Source organism: Caenorhabditis remanei, chromosome III, assembly GCF_010183535.1.
Source record: "Caenorhabditis remanei strain PX506 chromosome III, whole genome shotgun sequence".
Lineage (NCBI taxonomy): Eukaryota > Metazoa > Nematoda > Chromadorea > Rhabditida > Rhabditidae > Caenorhabditis > Caenorhabditis remanei.
This window is the reverse complement of record NC_071330.1, coordinates 12,023,691-12,042,709: the sequence shown is the minus strand read 5'-3', so window position 1 is coordinate 12,042,709 and position 19,019 is coordinate 12,023,691. Positions and strand designations below refer to the sequence as shown.

Below are 19,019 nucleotides of genomic sequence, written 5' to 3'. Positions count from 1 at the left end.
TTTTTCTAAACACAAGTACCTAATGTAAATTTAGTTGGGTTTTCAAGTGGGGATGTACAAGAAGGATTTGAATTTTTCGGGAGTAAATCGACCCGAAAGTCTCGTAAATCTACACAAACTATGTTAAATTTACAGTTGGATTCTGTAAATCTACTTTTGAACCACCGTAAATCGACCCGGAAGCCTCGTAAATTTACACAAACTCTGGTAACTTTACAGTTGGGATTCCGTAAATCGACACCCATGTTCTGTAAATCTACATTTGAACCTCCGTAAATCGACACTAGTTCTCGTAAATCAACACTATATGTATCTCGTTAAAGTTTCTTAAATCTACAGTTAACTGCGTAAATCTACACATAGGTGCTTAATTTTACGATCATTACAGTAACCCTTAATATTGAGCTCGTAAATCGACCCCAGACTTTCGTAAATCTACATTAAGAGTTTCGTAAATGTCCAGCAAAGTTTTTCCTTATATCCACCTTTTCCAAAAATTTCAAAAAAAAAGATTCAAAAACTCACCAATCCGAAAAACGACTCCAAATATCAAGAATATCGTCTTGAAATTCATAACTACTTCTCCAAGTCAAGTAGCCTTGTCACAGCTATCCTAAGCGCGTAAAAATGTCCCAAAACGTGGAGAGGAAGGGGGCGGGATTAAGGAGTGCGCGCAAAAAGGGGCGGAACTTAGAGCGCGAGGCGAAGAGTTCTATCGGAGACGAAAAGAAACAAATAAAACAACAAAAAATTAGTTAATCTTAATGTAGACACTCATTTTTAATCGTCGTCATCGACTCACAGCGGGAATCGGAAGAAAATAAGAAAAAGTCAAAATCACAAAAATAAATACAAAATAATCGGTGATGAGAGGGGAGGGAAAAGTATTAGATGATGATGGATTGTGATGAGACAGAAGAAAACTGGAACAAAGTATTACAAGAGAGAGAAGAGAAACAGAGAGACGCAGAGAAGAAAACAAGAAAAAAGAACGTCGTGGTACCAGTGATAAAGCGATAATCGTTTTGGGTTTTTTTTGAGGAGTGATGATTCGTTTGTGTAGTAAGACAATTAAAAAGAGAATGAGAGGCAGGAGGTAAACGAGAAATGCTTGGGGTATAAAATTTTGAAAATTAAAAAAAAACTAGTAAAAATCAAAAATTCAATGAGAAAATTCAAAGACAGGAAGTAAAAAAAAAGCAACAGGGATTACAGAAAAAACCAAAAAATTCGAAAAAAAAATGCCTAATATCAAACATAAATAAAATGTGAATGGTGTCAAACTGGTTGCTGTTGATTTCGAGCAAGCATATCAGCCAGACGGACTGCATCCGTGAATCCACGTGGTTTTGAGGTGGATCCGTTGAGGATCATTGATGACGCTGAGGTGGTCGCGGTGGTAGATGCTGTAAGACTCGGGAAGCGGTTAGGTGATTTCTGTGTCGATCTGTGTGTCTGTTTGAAAAGATGTCCGAATCTAGGAATATATGTTGTCACGATGTATTTTTTAAACGCCTTTCGAAACGTCGAAAAAAAGTTTTTCAGGAATTTTTTTCTCATCATATCTATGTAATGTGAAAGAAATATAGTTGGGCCAAGGATTTTCAGAAAAATTCGCGGACTGAAACACAAGAATCAGCTCGAATTTTTCATCTGCGTTACTTTCAGTTTAAGCTCCACCCACAACACCCATACCGCACTTGCGTTTCAGCCCGAGAATATATCCAGATGTTCAAATTTTCAGATTTTTTGATTCATAGTTTATTCTACAGTACATAACGACAAATGTCTTGATATCCCAAATAATAACTGATGATTTGCGGAAAATCGAAGTAAATTTCGTAGTTTTTTTGATGAAACGATAACCGAAATCTCTCAAATATCCGAAAATTCTGGAATTCGGCGGCAAATGGAAATTCGAAAAAAATTTCCATTCGTTTTCAGGTTGAAACCACATAAAAACTTAACTTTCTGATGTTCCATACGAATTTCCTAGAAAAGAAGTTTCAAACTAGTTTTCAATGATTTCAGAAGGATTTATTTGACATTTCAAAGCCAATTTCAGTCACTTCGACGTCTTTTCCGCTTCTCAGAAGTTAGACTTCGATCCGGAAATGCCCTTTTCTATCCAGGAACATCAAGATCATAAATATTACATTATTTCATTCGTCTTCTCATTCAGAATCAGGAATGTACTCTCTCATAGTCATTTCTATTTGTCAAGAGATCACCTTACTCCTTCTACCCTTTTTAGAGAAAAAAGGAAACTCATGAGAAAAAAAACTCGAAAAAAGAAGAGAAATTGAAATTTGACCTCTGAAAGTGACATCCCATCACCCCGTTTTGTCCTCATTAGAGATCATCTTATTTTTATTTTTATGTGGAAAAAAGGGTAGAAAAATGAGAAAAAAAAATTAAAAGATTGCATATTTTGCAAACTTTTAACTGTTTTCAAACAGTTCCTGATAAAGGCGAAACATCTGTCTGTTTTCCAGATCGAAATTTGACCGAAAAACCAAAAAATTCGAGAAAACTGTCTGAAAAGAATCAGTTTTCGGAGGCTGAAATCTTGAATTTGTATGAAAACTGTAATTATTTCAAGGACAGACTCCAGAAACTGGTTTTTGAGTACAAAATTAGAGAAAAAATTTCAAGAAAAAAACGAAAAATAACTTAATTTTTGAAAATTTCAGCAGAAATTAACAGTTTTTTCGAAAAAACTCCGAAAAATTTTGACGAAATTTTTTTTCGTACAGCCCTGATCCAGATGTCCAGATGTCTGTTTATTTGCAGTTATAGATGTCTGCTTGATTATCTGTGTGTCCGGATGTCTGTAAAAGTGTCCGGATGTCCCCTGACCATCCAGTTATTCCCGATGTTTCCGAATTCTAGCTCTATCCATGCATCTCGACATCAAATCCAAACTAAAACTCACTTCCACCGGGTCCACCCGTCGGTGATGTTGGCGACGTCGCCGTCGACCTTGAAGACGTCCGACCGGAAGGTGTCGTCGTCCGATTCGGTGATGATTCGACAGTCTCTTTGGATGGAGATGAATGAAGAGCCTCTTCGAGTGCCTCCTCATACGATTGATGAGTTGTTGTACGTGGTGTCGACGTCTCATCGTGTACACGGGCACTTCGGAGGGAAGAGTTCGGTCGGGGTGTACCTGGAAAAAAGAAGTTAATGGTTTAAAATATTAGCACGGCCCACTTTTTCTAACAACCGCGCTCTACCGAAACAGAAGAAAATTGTGTGCAAAATTGAGAGACTCAGAGTGAAAGAGACATTTTTCAAGAGCATTTCGGTGGAGCGCAGTTGCAAGAACCGAACTAATACTTTAAATGCAGGTTCTTCTGTGTGTCTGTGTATCCAGATGTCTGAATATGTGCTCTGTCTTTGGGTATGTTTGTCCTCTATTTCCCACAATTTTTCCCACAAAAAACGAACGCCCACATCCTCTTTAACTAGCTTCCCGAACCCTGAAGCTCCATAGAACCATGAATTAGAAAACAAGACAATTTATCTTATTTAGCGTGAGAGATGTCTCTGAGCCCGAAAACAGCACAAAAATAGATAGAAAAAAGAGAAGAGCGCCGTCGAATGTCATTAATTTTCTGTGGGTCCTGCGTGGAAGAAATAGTGCCACGTGGGAATTCGAATCAAACAGATTTCGGAGGAGCTAGAGATATTTCGAAATCAAAAATCGAAATTGTTGGGGTTTCTGATATTCGGTCAATTTCTGTGTTCGATTCATCCCAGTTTTTCAGGTTGTCTGTGTTAATTTATCCAGCATTTGTGGATAGATTGCTACTTATATGAATTCAGTCGTCTCAACAATTATTTTATTCGAAACTAGGGTATGAGGTCCTCCAGATTAGTCGGCCAGATTCTGGAATCCTTGCTTTTTCAGAGTGCGAACTTGTAAAAAGTATCTATTCCTGTTTTTTAGTTTGAAATTGCAGACTTTTTTAAGGTCGAAAAAAGCTTAAAACGGTATTTAAGTCAGGCATGTCCGGGTATGAGGTTACGACCGCACCTCAACTTCGGACTTCTCAACTGGAGGCACGCTCCGCAACGCACGCGACGCGCGCGAGCGCACTGACAGCCGGCCGCGAAATGAGAATTTTCTACGGGTATTTCGTGAATATTATTCATTTTTTTCGCATATATTCTCGAAAAAACGAACGAAAAAAAGATTTATTAATTTTTTAAACAATATATCACGTTTTGAGTTGAGAATTTATGCGAGAAAAGTGAATGAAACGACTATTACACGAAAAACTTGGAAAATACAAAATAATTCGAACAGATTTATGTTTTAAAGACAATTATAAAGGTTGATAAGATAATTTTGGACAAAAACATATATAATACACTTTAAAAATAGAGGAAAAACACATATTTTCATCATTAAAAGAACGAGTTAACGGAAACACCCAAAAATTGAACATCAAGCAATAAAAAATGGAGTTCAGAGTGAAGGCGATCAGAAAATAACGATAACAAAAGACGTTGAACACATGTCTTTCGCTATTTCGAGGTTCATTTACAAGGGACAGCCTCGTAATTATCTGAAAACTGAACGCCGGTCTTCAAAGGCACTACCTTTCAATTTCTTAAAATATCTGCTAAAATTACACCGCGGAGCGACGATGATGGGGACAGATACTCAACCACTTCCATACCTTTTACTACTTTTTTCATTATGTCTCATTCTTTACTGATAATAACTCATTGACTACACTCGGCTCTTCAAATCCGTTTGGTTCAAATGGAACACTGATTCGGTTCAATCCGATTGATAAGTTTCAGAACTCTTCGACATGACATAACCCGCTGTCAAAGCTCGCCACTCCCAACTTGAAGAGGGCACCTGAAAGTTGTTTCATACGGATCCATTATACCTCTAGGTCGTCTGCGATGATCTCGTTTGGACGTTGGGATCCTTTTGTTTGAGATTCTGATGTTTTATGTAAAATACTAAAAAATAGCACTGACTTGCGGGAAAGAAAAAAATTTATCTAGGAAAGAGAGATAGTAAACTATCTACTTTTCCTAGTTAAAGAAAGATCAGAGTCTACAATTCTTCGAAAACTATTGTATAAAAATATTAGCATTTTGGTTTTAAAGATATATGAAAATGTTGTATTCATCATGAGAAATTTCACTTTGCAAATCATTATTTGCCTCTCACAAAACTTCCCTTCTATCTGAGATTAGTCATTAGGTTATAGGCAAATAGTACTTACAGGTAATGAACCAAACGGATTTGAAGAGCCGAGTGTAGTCAATGAGTTATTATCAGTAAAGAATGAGACATAATGAAAAAAGTAGTAAAAGGTATGGAAGTGGTTGAGTATCTGTCCCCATCATCGTCGCTCCGCGGTGTAATTTTAGCAGATATTTTAAGAAATTGAAAGGTAGTGCCTTTGAAGACCGGCGTTCAGTTTTCAGATAATTACGAGGCTGTCCCTTGTAAATGAACCTCGAAATAGCGAAAGACATGTGTTCAACGTCTTTTGTTATCGTTATTTTCTGATCGCCTTCACTCTGAACTCCATTTTTTATTGCTTGATGTTCAATTTTTGGGTGTTTCCGTTAACTCGTTCTTTTAATGATGAAAATATGTGTTTTTCCTCTATTTTTAAAGTGTATTATATATGTTTTTGTCCAAAATTATCTTATCAACCTTATAATTGTCTTTAAAGGAGGACTGAAGTCATATTTTTTTATTTCAGATTCCGATACTTCAGAAAATTCTGAACAACTTTCATCATTGGAGCATATGCTAAAAATCGCTCTAAATACCCTAAATTTACGTTTTCCCGGCTCAAAAGGAGCCTTGATGGAAGAGTTTTCCCACGCGAATTTTTGCCCCCGTGTAGTCCTCTCGGACAAAATTATTTATTTTTATTTCTCGATTTTTCGTTTTCTTGCTTTTTTCAACAAATTTTCGTGTTTTTTCTTCTTTTTTACGATATAAGTTGACAAGAACACGAAATTTTGTTGAAAAAAGCAAGAAAACGAAAAATCGAGAAATAAAAAGAAATAATTTTGTCCGAGAGGACTACACGGGGGCGAAAATTCGCATGGGAAAACTCTTCCACCTAGGCTCCTTTTGAGCCGGGAAAACGTAAATTTAGGGTATTTAGAGCGATTTTTAGCATATGCTCCAATGATGAAAGTTGTTCAGAATTTTCTGAAGTATCAGAATCTGAAATAAAAAAATATGACTTCAGTCCTCCTTTAAAACATGAATCTGTTCGAATTATTTTGTATTTTCCAAGTTTTTCGTGTAATAGTCGTTTCATTCACTTTTCTCGCATAAATTCTCAACTCAAAACGTGATATATTGTTTAAAAAATTAATAAATCTTTTTTTCGTTCGTTTTTTCGAGAATATATGCGAAAAAAATGAATAATATTCACGAAATACCCGTAGAAAATTCTCATTTCGCGGCCGGCTGTCAGTGCGCTCGCGCGCGTCGCGTGCGTTGCGGAGCGTGCCTCCAGTTGAGAAGTCCGAAGTTGAGAACCGCGGGGAACCGCACCTCCCGGACATGCCTGATTTAAGTCGTAAAATTCAATGATCGTCTAGGTCGAAAAAAATTTTCCCTGACATTTCAGACTTTCTAATCGTGTGAGTAAAGCCAATTCAATCCATCTGTGTGTCTTAACATCCAAATAATCCATGTGCTCAAAATTCATCTATATGAAATTTCACACTCCCGTCTATCTGTGTATAAAATGTCCAGATGTCCCAAGAACTATCTACGTATGTGTCCGGATATCCATATGTCCCACGACTACCATTTTCTCTCCATAATTCAGATTTCAATCCTCACCTCCTCCTTCCACTTCGAACAAATTACACGTCGACCCATCGGCCTCCTCGACCGTCCCATTTCCAAGTCTCGAATCGTCGTCAACTGTTCCAATCGACACCGATTGACTATTACTCTCCACTATTCTACTCTGACTATCCGACCGTGATGTGGCATTTTGATTTCGGATTAACGAGCTCTTCGTCCCGCCCATCTCCACAACAGCAATCATTTTTCCGTCTTGTCGACCGTCGGGAACGTACAGTACTGCTGTCGCATCTCTCTCTCCGTCGATTACAGCGTTTCGATCTTCGATTGGACCGTGTAGTCTGTTAGCGAGACGGGCTTGTTCGGCCTTCCGTTCTCGTCGGAACGCCATTACATGCGATTTGAATCTGTAACTTTTTCATCGGTTTTCAGTCTGAAACAACCTCTAAAACTTACGTTGGCAACTGCGTATGACACAGTGTCCTCTTACAATTTCCCCAACATCCAATCGTAAATGGATTATAACCAGACGTGAATTTCCCGGTCACTTGTTCATTCGTCGTCCGTCCACGTGCCACGAGAACCAAATGGAATACGGTAAGTCCAATGACTGGAACACAGAGAATTGCACATAGAGCAAGTAGGACGATGGCACAGAGATACGGTGGCGAGAGAATGTGTTCGCGGTTTTGAGTGTCTCTTAAATCGAAACTAATTTGGTGTGATGATTACTGTAGTCTATGGGTACTTACGATCCAGACCAAACATAGGTGAAGCAGAGGCCGAAGACGTAGAGCATATGGATACTTAGACTGCAGAGAAAGAAGAAGAAATATCTGGAATAGCGAGTTTGGAGAGATAATCAAAGGAATTTCTCACCTATAATTCCTTTTTCCAACACAATTGTGCACCCATGGGCAGTGATGGTCGAAGGTTTCGATGCATCTGGAAAAAAGGGATTTTTGAAAAAAGTGTGATTTACTGTACTCGTTGGTTTCTATTTAAGTTTTTCCTTATTACATTTTCAACATTAATAGTCAATTTTGAGTCAATTTCAAATTTCTGCTTCAGCACTTCTTGGCAATTTCTCGGCAGTTTTCTCAAAAATGACAAATTTCTGATTTTTGAGTAATTTTTGATCTGTTTTTGCTTGAAAAAGCTCAAATACAGTGGAAAAATTAAGAAAATTGAGTCAGGAACGCAAAAAATCGACAAAAGCGTGTAGAATCACTCGTTTTTGTTACTGAGACAATTTTCGTAGTTTTTCAACTGATTTTGAGCTTTTTCAAGTAAAAACGGATCAAAAATGATTAAAAATCGGAAACTTGTCATCTTTTTGACAATTTTGACGGAATTATCACAGATTTTATTAATTTTGAGCTGATTTCTGTGATGATTAATTAGTTCTTCAAAAAATTGGCCAAACTCAATTTTTCGCGTTTCTGCCGTTTTTTCACAAAAAACCTTAATTTTTGTGTGGCCGGGCCGCCGTTAGAAGTATGAAATAGATACATTCCTTTTTTCAAGAATTTAATCACCGCTGCATAGTTTTCAACTGTTTTTCAGCTCACTTGGGCTCGCCTTTTTTCCATTTCTGGGCTTTTTACATTGTTTTAGACTTTGGCCGTGTATAAACTTATTTAAAAAAAACGATTTTCTGACAATTTATAATTATTTTCGTCCATTTCTGATGTTATCGACTGATTTTCGGCATTTTTCAAAGCTTTTTATCTCCATTCGGAGCCAAAACTAACTTCTCAACTCACCTATTACAGACACTACAATGACTGGAACGTGGCGGTCGATAGAACTTGCATGTGACACACCACTTCATTCTAACTGTAATTCCATTTATATCCACATTCTTGTACAGTGGAGCACGTAAATCATCGACTTGTGTTGGTTCTTCTGATCCGATGGCTAGAAATTAAAGACATTTTTATTTAAAAAAAAGATTTTCAAAGCAAACCGTATGGATGAACAGCCGGATCTAGTAACATGGCCATCAGAAGATTCGAGGCAACCATCATGAAGAGAAGCACGTCGAGGACGATTAGTAGTGGACCTAGTCTGAAATTACGACTTTTGTGATGGAAATTTTTATGATTTTGAGACATTTTTCGTGAATTTTCAAACCAAAAATGAAGTTTTCAGCTCAAAAACTATAATTTCTGATTCAAAACGGTATTTAGACATACTTTAAAAATGTACAATTAATTTTTTAATGATTTGTTTTAGAGAGAAAGTAAAATATTTTCTGTCTCGATAACTTTTTAGAAAAAAAACTCTTTTTGACTGAAATTACATAGTTTAACTTGAAAAACTTCAATTTTTTCAACCGAAAAACCGGAGAAACAACTCACAAATCCCATTTTCCCCAAATCTGTGGTGCAATGAAATAAAAGAACGAAGCGGAACATCCGAGGATGAGAATCCAGGCGATGGCGGCTGGCAGAAGTGCCGAAATTCGTTTGCACATGATCAGAAGACGTTGACGATTCAGATAATGATGTGCCAGATGACACCCAAGGGGGACCCCGTTTTAAGGGGAAATGAGACCACCGGGGGACTAGCGGGGGAGCTGAAAAATTGAACTTTTTGTTGGCGAAATTGTACGAATTCGGAGAGAAAAAGCAAAAAAATGGAGGAAATTGGGCGGAAAAAGACGAAGAAATTCTCGAAATTTAGGAAAGAAAATTGGTGGTGATACATTTTCGTGAAAAGCAGCGGAAATTGTGAAAATGAAAGTCAAAATTGAGATTTTTGAGCTTGAAATTGTCAAAAAGTAAAAGTTTCGGCTGTAAAACATGTATTAGAATATCAAAAAGAATTTTATTAAAATTCTAAGATTCAAAGAAAAATTTCGTGAAATCCGCAAAAAAATCAGTGTAAATCGACGAAAATCAACCTTTTCTAACACAAAACCAAACAAAAATCGAAAAAGTTGGAGCCCGATGGACATAATGAGAAACCTACGCCGGAAATTAAGAGCATTTTTGTTTCGCGCCGGAAATTGAAAAATTTTCGATCTACTCAAAAAGATTTCGACGAGATTGATGGGCTTTTCGGGCGAAAAATGTAATATTTTCTATTTAAACAAAAAAGGTTTTTCTAACAAAAACAGACGAAAATAGCAAAAAAGCTACGAGTCTTACGAAATTTTGCTAGCTGTCGAAACTAATGAGTCTCAGAAAATGAGGAAGAAGTGACTCAAATTATCTTTTGCGAAAATTAGAAAAATTAACATAGAAATTGCGAAAAAATAACCAGAAAAGCAGCCAAAAAAAGAAAAAAAAGTTGTTGAATTGTCTTGTGCCTACTTTTCTGGTTGTTCTTCCTCGGATTAACAACATGCACCAAGATTATTGCATTTCGTGTGTTTTCTTCTAGTAGAAAAAGAAGAAGAAGAGTGTCGGTCTTCTTTCTTTTTCTCATCGATTCGAGACGCAGAATGTGAAAGCCAGGAGGGGAAACGAAGAGAAAAAAGAAGAGAAGAGGGAGGGCATCGAAATGGAAAAAGAGTGTCCGTTTTTGTCGTCCGCAAAACGTGTGAATGAATGAATGAAGTGAAGTGAAATGGCGGTGAGTGAGTGTGTTGTCCGGAGCTGACAAGTGAGAGACCGAAATTTTAAATTTTCACGGATATTTCACCGGAGAAAAGACAATGAAATAAATTAAATCAATGGTTTATATATAGTAGTCTTCATTATTTTTCTATCAAATGATAAGAGAACTCAACGAAAGTTTCCCGTTGGAAACTCTTGAGAAAATGAGCAGCTTCAAAGTCAACAATAGGCGAGAGAGTAGGCGAAAGTGAGAGAGTGCAGAGACAAAATGTGTGCAATTTGTCGGAGAATTAGGTGCAAAGGAACGGCGACTTTTTGGAGGGAAGCTTCAGATTTTGAATTGAGGCAAAAACTTGGGGTTTTCTGAGATAATCCAAAAATCGTGATTTAAAACTCTACATTAAAAAAAGAATAAACAATGTTTGGAACATAAGATTGCCCACAAAACACTAACATGCCGTCAAAAAGAAGGAAAAAGCGATAAAAGTAACATTTAATGGTGACTAACCCTGGTTTGTTTATGTTTCAGCCCCGCTAAAAATATGATATGTTTTCAGAAAGGCTTCGCTTTTAGAGGATTTTAACAAAATATATAGCAAAATAACAACGTTTTGCACGAGGATTCGGCTTGATGGGCGGGCTGAAAAGGGATAAGAAAGAAAATTACGATATTCACAAGATTTTCAGATGCTATAATCTTGGAATTCGACTCTGGAATCGACCATTTGAAAAAAGAAAAGTGAACAATTTGTTGTGAAACTCATATATTTCAGACACATGCGCATGCACCTTTCGGATTACTGTAAATAATTTCAAAAGTTAGACTTTCTTGCTTTTTCTGGGGGTATTTGAGTTTAGAACTCGGAAGAATAGAACTGTGACAAAATAAAACTGTGAAAATATAGAACAGAAAAAAATAGAACTGTTACAAAGTGGAACAGTGAAAGTTAGAACTGCTACAAAATAGAACTCCACGAAATAGAACTGAACGAAATGGAACTGCTACAAAATAGAACTGTTACAAAATAGAACTCTACCACTGGTTTTGAAAATGCTTATTAGGCTTATCTAATATAACTTTATACAGTTTTTTGTTGACTATTAAATAGACAAAGACTTTATCTACATGAAATAAGTATTTTTAGTCGACTTTTCTCCTCGAAAATTGGTTATAATTCGTCTTAAAAGTCACGAATGCAAACGCGCTCCATTCGAACTAGAGTTCTATTTTGTAACAGTTTTATTTTGTAGCAGTTCCATTGTGTTCAGTTCTATTTTGTCGAGTTCTGTTTTGTAGCAGTTCCATTTTTTCGTAGTTCCACTTTGTTCAGTTCCATTTTTTCCTGTTCTATATTTTCACAGTTTTATTTTGTCGCAGTTCTATTCTTCCGAGTTCTAAACTCAAATACCCCCCTTTTTCTCCGAGATTTGTCTGGAGTTTTATAAGCTTTATTGAAAAAATAGTTATAAAAATACATCTGCAAATTAAAAAATTTTTCAGTAAGAAAAAGTATTAGAATTATGGAAAATCTCCGTTAAACAGAAAGTCGTGGTGGTGCTCTATAGAAAACTTTTGTAAATGTTCCTTTAAAAAATACAGAAACCGAGGCGAAACCCATTTTACAAATTTTCGCTCTGCGTCTTTAAGGGTTACTGTATTAAATCATAATTTTCCCAGAGATTCCGATTTTTGCTCACTTTTTGCCTATTTTTGTGTTTTTTAGTTGTTCTCCGTCTCCGAAGTTCAAAATGAGATATTTATGCAGCTAGGTGACTCATATGTACATCTCCTCAGGTTACAATGCTTGAAAAATTTTGAACCTCCCACTTCCTTTCCCTCTTCTATTTCTTTTTATTCAAAAACGCCACACGACAGAGTAAATGGAACAATAATAATGTTGCATCGTCGGAATCACAACGAAATAGTATACGAATCGGTGGAGACCACAGAGAAACGTTCATTCTGGTTACGGGAGGCAAAAGGGAAGAGAGACCAACGACGACACACCTGAAGAAGGGAAGGGAATCGATTCCCTTATGGGAGAGAGATGTCGGATTTTTCGCTCATACAGTTTTTGTTCGATTTTCCGATTTTTTTCACTTCTGCTTTTGACTTTTTTTTTCACTCGCGTAGATTATCGTCAAAAGAGAAAATTTTCCAGAAAATCATCTTTGATTCCATTCGTCACTTTAAATTGTAAGACTGTTTGCTAAGCTTTTGAACACAGGCAAAAGGGCCTTCCCATTGCTCCGTAAATACTTCTTTGAAAGTCGTGGAGGGGGTTGAGGTTAACTGGTTACCGATTCAGCGGCAGACAATGGTGATTTTGGCTTTTTTGTGTGAAATCATAGAAGTATTTAGTATTTAGCATACTTGTCAAAAATCGGGCCGGGCCGAAATTTCTCTCGGCCCGGCCCGGCCCGGTCGGCCCGGATTCAAAAATGGGTACCCATTTTTACCAATTTTTTTTGAAATTTTTCGAAAAAAAACAGTAAAAATGCTTAAATTATCATTACATATTCACATTTTGATTCAATTTTAAATGTTTATTCGAAAACTATACTTTTTTCAAAAAATTTCCAAAAAAAATTCAAAAACTCAAAATGTTTTGAAAAAATGTTTCAAAACGGGCCGAGCGGGCCGGGCCGGGCCGGGCCGGGCCGGGCCGAGATTTTTCCTGATTTCGGCCCGGCCCGGCCCGGCCCGGCCCGTGACAAGTATGGTATTTAGTTGTGACTGATTTTTCGGTGTTTTTGTTGAGTTTTTGCCATTTAAATCAAATTTGAGATTTGCATATTAGCGAATTAGTTTTAGCAGTTTCTGCACATTTTTTCGAACAAATTTCCGGTTATTCCTTACTTGCTAGATAGTTTTGAGACATTCACAGTTGGTTTTGTCAAGAAAATATGGATTTTCAGCTCCAAATCTTCAAAGTTATTGCGAGACTTCAAATTCGTTGCACTCACTTCAATTTTAGCCGTTTAGCATAATTTTTAACTCAAAAGTATTCGAAAAGCGAACATTTTTCATTTTTTCTGTTACTTTTCACTAATTTTTGCCCAGTTCTGTGCTTCCAATTCTTTATTATTAAACTTTATTATTTCAGCTAGAAAATTTTAAAAATCAATTTCTTCCCCTTCAAATCGCAAGTTTTCCGAAGTTAAAAAAATCTGGGAAGAAAAACAGTCCAACCGCCATCTCCTTCTGTCAAAAAAGTCCCCCCAACTGACCACAGTCGTTGTTTGTCCATCTCGGTCGGTCTCTGTATATTTTCTATTTGTTCACGAACTACTTCTTTGCCACCACTAGATCTTACCTACCTTGTGATTGATAGCCCACAACAAAATTAGAGAATCGATACTTTTTGAACAAATCCGTTAATTTCCTTCGAAGAATTCTTGTAATAACAGAAACTGTATAGTCAGTTTATGTATTGGGCGTCACGATGATTAACGACTCGTTTTCTCGGATTCTCGCTTCTCTCTTCTCGTCCTTCTAGTGGTCTCGTAAATTGACATCGTTAAAGGAGAAAAGGATTCAGTTTAGATCAGTTCTGTACTTATAGTGGTTCCAGTTGGTCTGCTAAGTAGATCAAATTGTTATCCATTAAAATGGATTTTCTAGTCTTGTGAAATTTGCTAAATCTTGTGAGGCTTATTTGAACAGATGGTCTTCCTGTGGTTTTTTAGTTTCATTCATAACAGCAAAAAGTTTGAAACTATATATTTCGCAGTCAATAAATTGTAGAATCATCAACTGTTTCAGCCATCAAAAACCATTCAAAACAAAACTTTCAGTATTGTTCCCCTGAAAAATACCACACCTTGTTGTTGTGTTTTCCTGTTTTTCCGTACGGTTGATTCTATTCATATGATTCACTTTTGGTGATTGATTTTCCCATTTTGAGACAGTACGATTCTCAATAGAGCGTACATGGTAGTCCGTGGAACTTTTTATAGATCTAGCGAACTTTCTGTTGGAATGTTGAATTTTACTCGAATAGCATAGCTGAAAATCTTGGCCGATTTCTAGACTAAACTTTCATCTTTTCCACGTGGATCTTTCCTTGCTGGACACCGTATTCGCCAGATTCCCTCAGATACAGTTTGTTTGTCCCCATCACGTCATCCGACCAACAATGTCCAACATATCTGTCTACTACACAAAAAGACGGTCAAATTAGTTTTGGACAGTGAAAGTCTCGGCTACCTACACGTGGGGAATTGACCTCCCTCACTTCATTTTTTTTCACTTTTCTCTCCATCCGATGGTAAAAACAATAACTATGTCTAGTTTCTTCCGCCTCTCCCTTTCCTCTTGTTGTCTGACACACGTCATCTCATCTCTCGATCTCTCTCTTCTATTCATTTCGACAGTTGTTACAATTGTGGTGAAATAGACTTTTGAATCGATGCGATGAGTCATCTAGATTCTAGAAGTGATCTGAAACTTCCAGTATTTTCTATAATTCATGACAATGAGTGCTTCATCCTAGCTCACTCTTGCCCTGGTTAACTGGCTACCCTCACAAAGTAAATGCGGTTCTTTCCGTTTGATCTACCTGATCAAAACACCACTTTTGACCTTCAATCTCTCGCTTCTTTATTGCTTCCTTTCGATATCTTCTTATTTTTCTGTTGAAATCGAGAAAGAGATTTAATCAATAAACAGAAGTAGCCACCGCCCATCTCTTGTACGGACTGCCCGATCCGGTTCCGGCTTAGTTTTCGGTTTCTGTTTTGTGTTGATGAAATTTTGGAAGGCAGAAGATGTGAAGAAACCGCAAGACGACGTCACTTTCACATTAGCAATAGGTTTTTCAGTTACACTCAAATTGAGAGATTTCGACTTCTGTGAAGTTCCAGAATGATCTAATTCTTCCAGTCCTAGCATTATTTGCCAATTTTTTGTTGCAACTTGAGTTCACCAATTCTCATTTATCCTTTTTCTAGCTTCAGTTCCATCTCGAATTCCCCATTTTTAAAATTCCAAATTACGATTATTCACTCTTTGTCACTTTCCCTAGCTCTTTATTCTAATAACACCCGGAAGTTGAGCTATTGAGCTATGAGCTACTCGAGCTTGACAACTAAAGTGGAGGGGACCTGCACAACGAACCAAACACACACACGTGAGCACTTCCTGTGGTCCCTTTTCTCCATGGAGTTTTTTTCGGTTGGAAGATTGTGAAATCGATGACGTTCGTAGGGGGTTTCCATAGCGAATTTGAATATTCAAAACTTGAATTTCAAATGAATATCCGATCCGTGGAAACTGTAGTAGAATAACGGGGCAACTTGAAGAAGTTCCTTGATGAGCGTCCTGTTCTGTTTAGCTTTGTGATTTCATTTGATTTTTTCGCGAAATTCTGAATTCTTCTTCACTTTATTTTCTTATTTTATCTAGTAGCAGTCCACCCCTCTTACAACTGCGCTCCACCACAAACGAGAGAATGTAGGAGAGAGACGCAGAGTTTTTTCTCGCACCGACACAGATTTTCACAGTTTTTACCATTTTGCAGTATTTTCATAATGGTTTACAAAAAACTTTTGAAAAATAACGAAAATAGGTCAAAAACTGTGAAAATCTGTGTCGGCGCGAGAAAAAAACTCTGCGTCTCTCGCCGATACTCTCTCATTTGCGGTGGGGCGAACTTGTAACAAGGGTGAACTGCTAATGTGATTCCCCTGTCCACAAACTTCCTTATTTTCTACCGCTCCTTTTCTTGAAGGAAGTTCCTTCCCATAATTCATCCATTCATCATTTTCAGAAGATGTTCCGACATCTATACATCAGTCTTCTCTGCATCGCCGTCTTCACATCCGGGCCAATCGAGGCTCGTCGAGCTACAGCCGGTGGCGGTTCCCTCTCCGGAGGTGGCGGTGGATCCAACTTTGGTTCCCGTGGATCAAGTGGATCTCGAACAGGAGTACAACAAGGTGGTGGATTCAATGGACAACAAGGAGGATTCAATGGTGGAAACCAAGGTGGATTTCATCCAAATCAAGGAGGAGGATTCAATCAGCCACGTCCAAACAATAACTTCAACAATCAAGGAGGATTCCATCCAAATCCAAATCAAGGAGGATTCCACCCGAATCAAGGAGGATTCAATCAGGGAGGGTAAGTATGGAAATATTGAATTTTCCATACTCGTCAAGGTCCGGGTGTTTAGTCGCCAGTTCAAATTTCAAATTTTTTGAAGTTTTCTGAATTTTTTTCTCGAAAAAGTCATATTTTCGACTATTATTCAGAAATGAAAGAAATTCTGAAAAATAATCAGATTTGGTCACACTTTCGATAAAAAATTGAAAAATTTCAACAAAAAAATTTGGAAAAGAAGGTCAATTTTGAAGCCGGCTTTACGAAGTATGGAAATTTCAAATTTAAATTAGGCTGGATACTGGCGAGAATTGCTCAAAAATAGTTCAAAAACAGATTTTTAATGGAAATATTGAAAATTTTGAAATTTTTCTTTTTTTCTCGCAAAAATTTCAGTCGATTCGATTCTGGGATGCATGTGAATAAAACAATACAATTTTCACATTTTCTTTTTACAGATTCCGTCCTGGAACTGGTCTCGGATCCCAATCGAGCAGTGGAACATTCAAAAAGGCTCTCATCGGTGGAGCTCTCGGAGCAGCCGGAGGAATTCTCGCTTATGAAGCTGGAAAAGCCATCATCAAGTCAGCTACCGAACCATTCAACTACAACGGAAGAAACTATAATTGGGATAATCATGGACAAGTCAAGAATGGAGAATTCCAGTGCTCCATGCCATTGAATCAATTGACTCAACAGGTAGAACTCAAAGTTGCGGAAATTTTCAGAAAAATGAAATTTTAGCAATCCACAACTACCTCGACGACGACGACAACGACCACCGGAGCTCCAGATGCCTCCACCACAGTGAACCCAGTCTCCACGACACCAACTCCAGATCAAGTCTTGCAAAATGTGAGTGTTCTCGATAAGTGTGTTATTTTTCGGGATTTTGACTGAAATTTTCTGGAAGTCACGAATTCCGAGTATGATAACCTAGAATTTGTACACAGTTAAAACTAGTCCCTAAAAATTCGGTTTTTTAAGCAAAATTTTCTTCAAATTCTGGCTATTTCCAGCTGATTTGGACCATTTCAGCCGTTTTAAATAAAATTGCGTGTTTTTAAAGAAAATTTCAACCAATTTTCAGTCAATTACTGATTTTTCCATACTTGTCAAGGCGCGGCCCGGGTGTTTTGGCGCCAAAGTTCAAAGTTAAATTTTTTGCGAAAAAGTCAAATTTTCGACTATCATTCAGAATTAGAAGAAATTCTGTAAATCATCAGAAATTGTCTCATTCTAGATGAAAAATTTCAAAATTTTCAAAAAAAAAGGTTCATTTTTTGAAGGCCGGGCCGGGGCTCCAAAAATTTTCCAATTCGCTCATCCGACCCCATCTATTTTCCAGATCCAATACCCCGACGGATCCCGACCAAAAACGATCGTCTGGGCGTGCAAACAAGGACGTGAAGTGTGTTGTGGAACCGATTGTTGCCCAGCTCCAATTCAGAATCAGAACAACGGAGGAGCCGGCGGAAGTCATGGAAGCACTGGAAGCTCTGCTGGAACCATCGCTCTCGTGTACTTGTTTACTCTTCTTTTATTCTAAGCAAAACAACGAAAAATCTGGGATTTTTCTTTCAAAAAACACCCGAAAATCTATAATTTTCCCTCTAGAAAATTCTAAAATTGGGGAATTCGGTGTCAGCTTTCCCTTCTCTTCCCGTTTCTCCTCATTCCGTGTCACTTGTCCTTCGTTTCTCTCTTTTTTTGAATCTAATCTTCATTTTGTCCGTTGTCTGAGAATATTTTTCAAATTGCCTTCGTTTTTCTTTGAGAAAAACTGTAATTTTTATTGTAAATAAAAACCCAAAATATCATTTTTTTTTGTAATTTTTCTGGAAAGTTGTTATTCAGGAATGACTACGGCAACGCTGGACTTCTTCAACAGAATCCATAGGTTTCTTTTTGGGTGTTCTTTGTGTGTTTTTGTTGTGATCTACATACTAACCCTGCATGTGCAGAGCAAATGCGCTCTACCGATAATTCTATGAAATAGTCAATAGAGCGCACTTGCCCCCTGTGTGATTCTTCCTTCCCCTTTTCCTATTTTGCATAATTTTCGGAGTTGTTTTCATTAGAATCATTATTTTTCATTCAGTTTTTTCACTTAATTTCGAATTTTCAGTGTCCTCCTGATCCTCCTCCTCTTGTGTTGTGGTTGTTGCATTGGAGCGTACTTCTGTTGTCGTTCAATCTTCGATTGTGGAGATGATAAGCACGATAATCAACAATATCATGGTGAGTGATAACAAGTTTGTTTTCTGCAAGAAGGGTGATATCACTAGAAAAAATTACGAAACTTCTGTAGCGTTTTTGGAGAAAATTTCATTATGAAACCACGAGATCATTAAGTGTTTCAAACTAAATGTATTCGATAACTTCGGTATCTACATGAAGAGATTCGTGGAATGAGCAAGTTCCTACCGAACATAAAACATACACCCATTTACATTCTGAAAATATAGGAGACAAAAATTGACATAATCAACTCTGCCTTGCCTGTTATAGGCAGTCACAAAAATCTCGGTCGACG

At 37.3% G+C, this 19,019-nt stretch overlaps 2 protein-coding genes across 2 annotated transcripts; one reads left to right on the top strand and one right to left on the bottom strand.

Moving 5' to 3' along the window:
• Nucleotides 1-1,278: 1,278 nt before the first annotated feature.
• Nucleotides 1,279-9,293, bottom strand: GCK72_010920 (uncharacterized protein; the record flags this gene model as incomplete). Its single annotated transcript, XM_003111607.2, has 9 exons — nt 1,279-1,406; nt 2,936-3,169; nt 6,848-7,221; nt 7,271-7,513; nt 7,567-7,650; nt 7,694-7,759; nt 8,581-8,734; nt 8,784-8,884; nt 9,178-9,293. 9 exons carry the CDS (start codon nt 9,291-9,293, stop codon nt 1,279-1,281), a joined length of 1,500 nt encoding a protein of 499 aa, XP_003111655.2.
• A 6,861-nt stretch (nt 9,294-16,154) lies between these two features.
• GCK72_010919 (uncharacterized protein) lies at nt 16,155-18,732 on the top strand (the record flags this gene model as incomplete). Its single annotated transcript, XM_053728109.1, has 5 exons — nt 16,155-16,504; nt 16,942-17,182; nt 17,228-17,338; nt 17,832-18,004; nt 18,612-18,732. The coding sequence occupies 5 exons, from the start codon at nt 16,155-16,157 to the stop codon at nt 18,730-18,732; spliced, it is 996 nt and encodes a 331-aa protein (XP_053587686.1).
• Between the last annotated feature and the right edge of the window lie 287 nt (nt 18,733-19,019).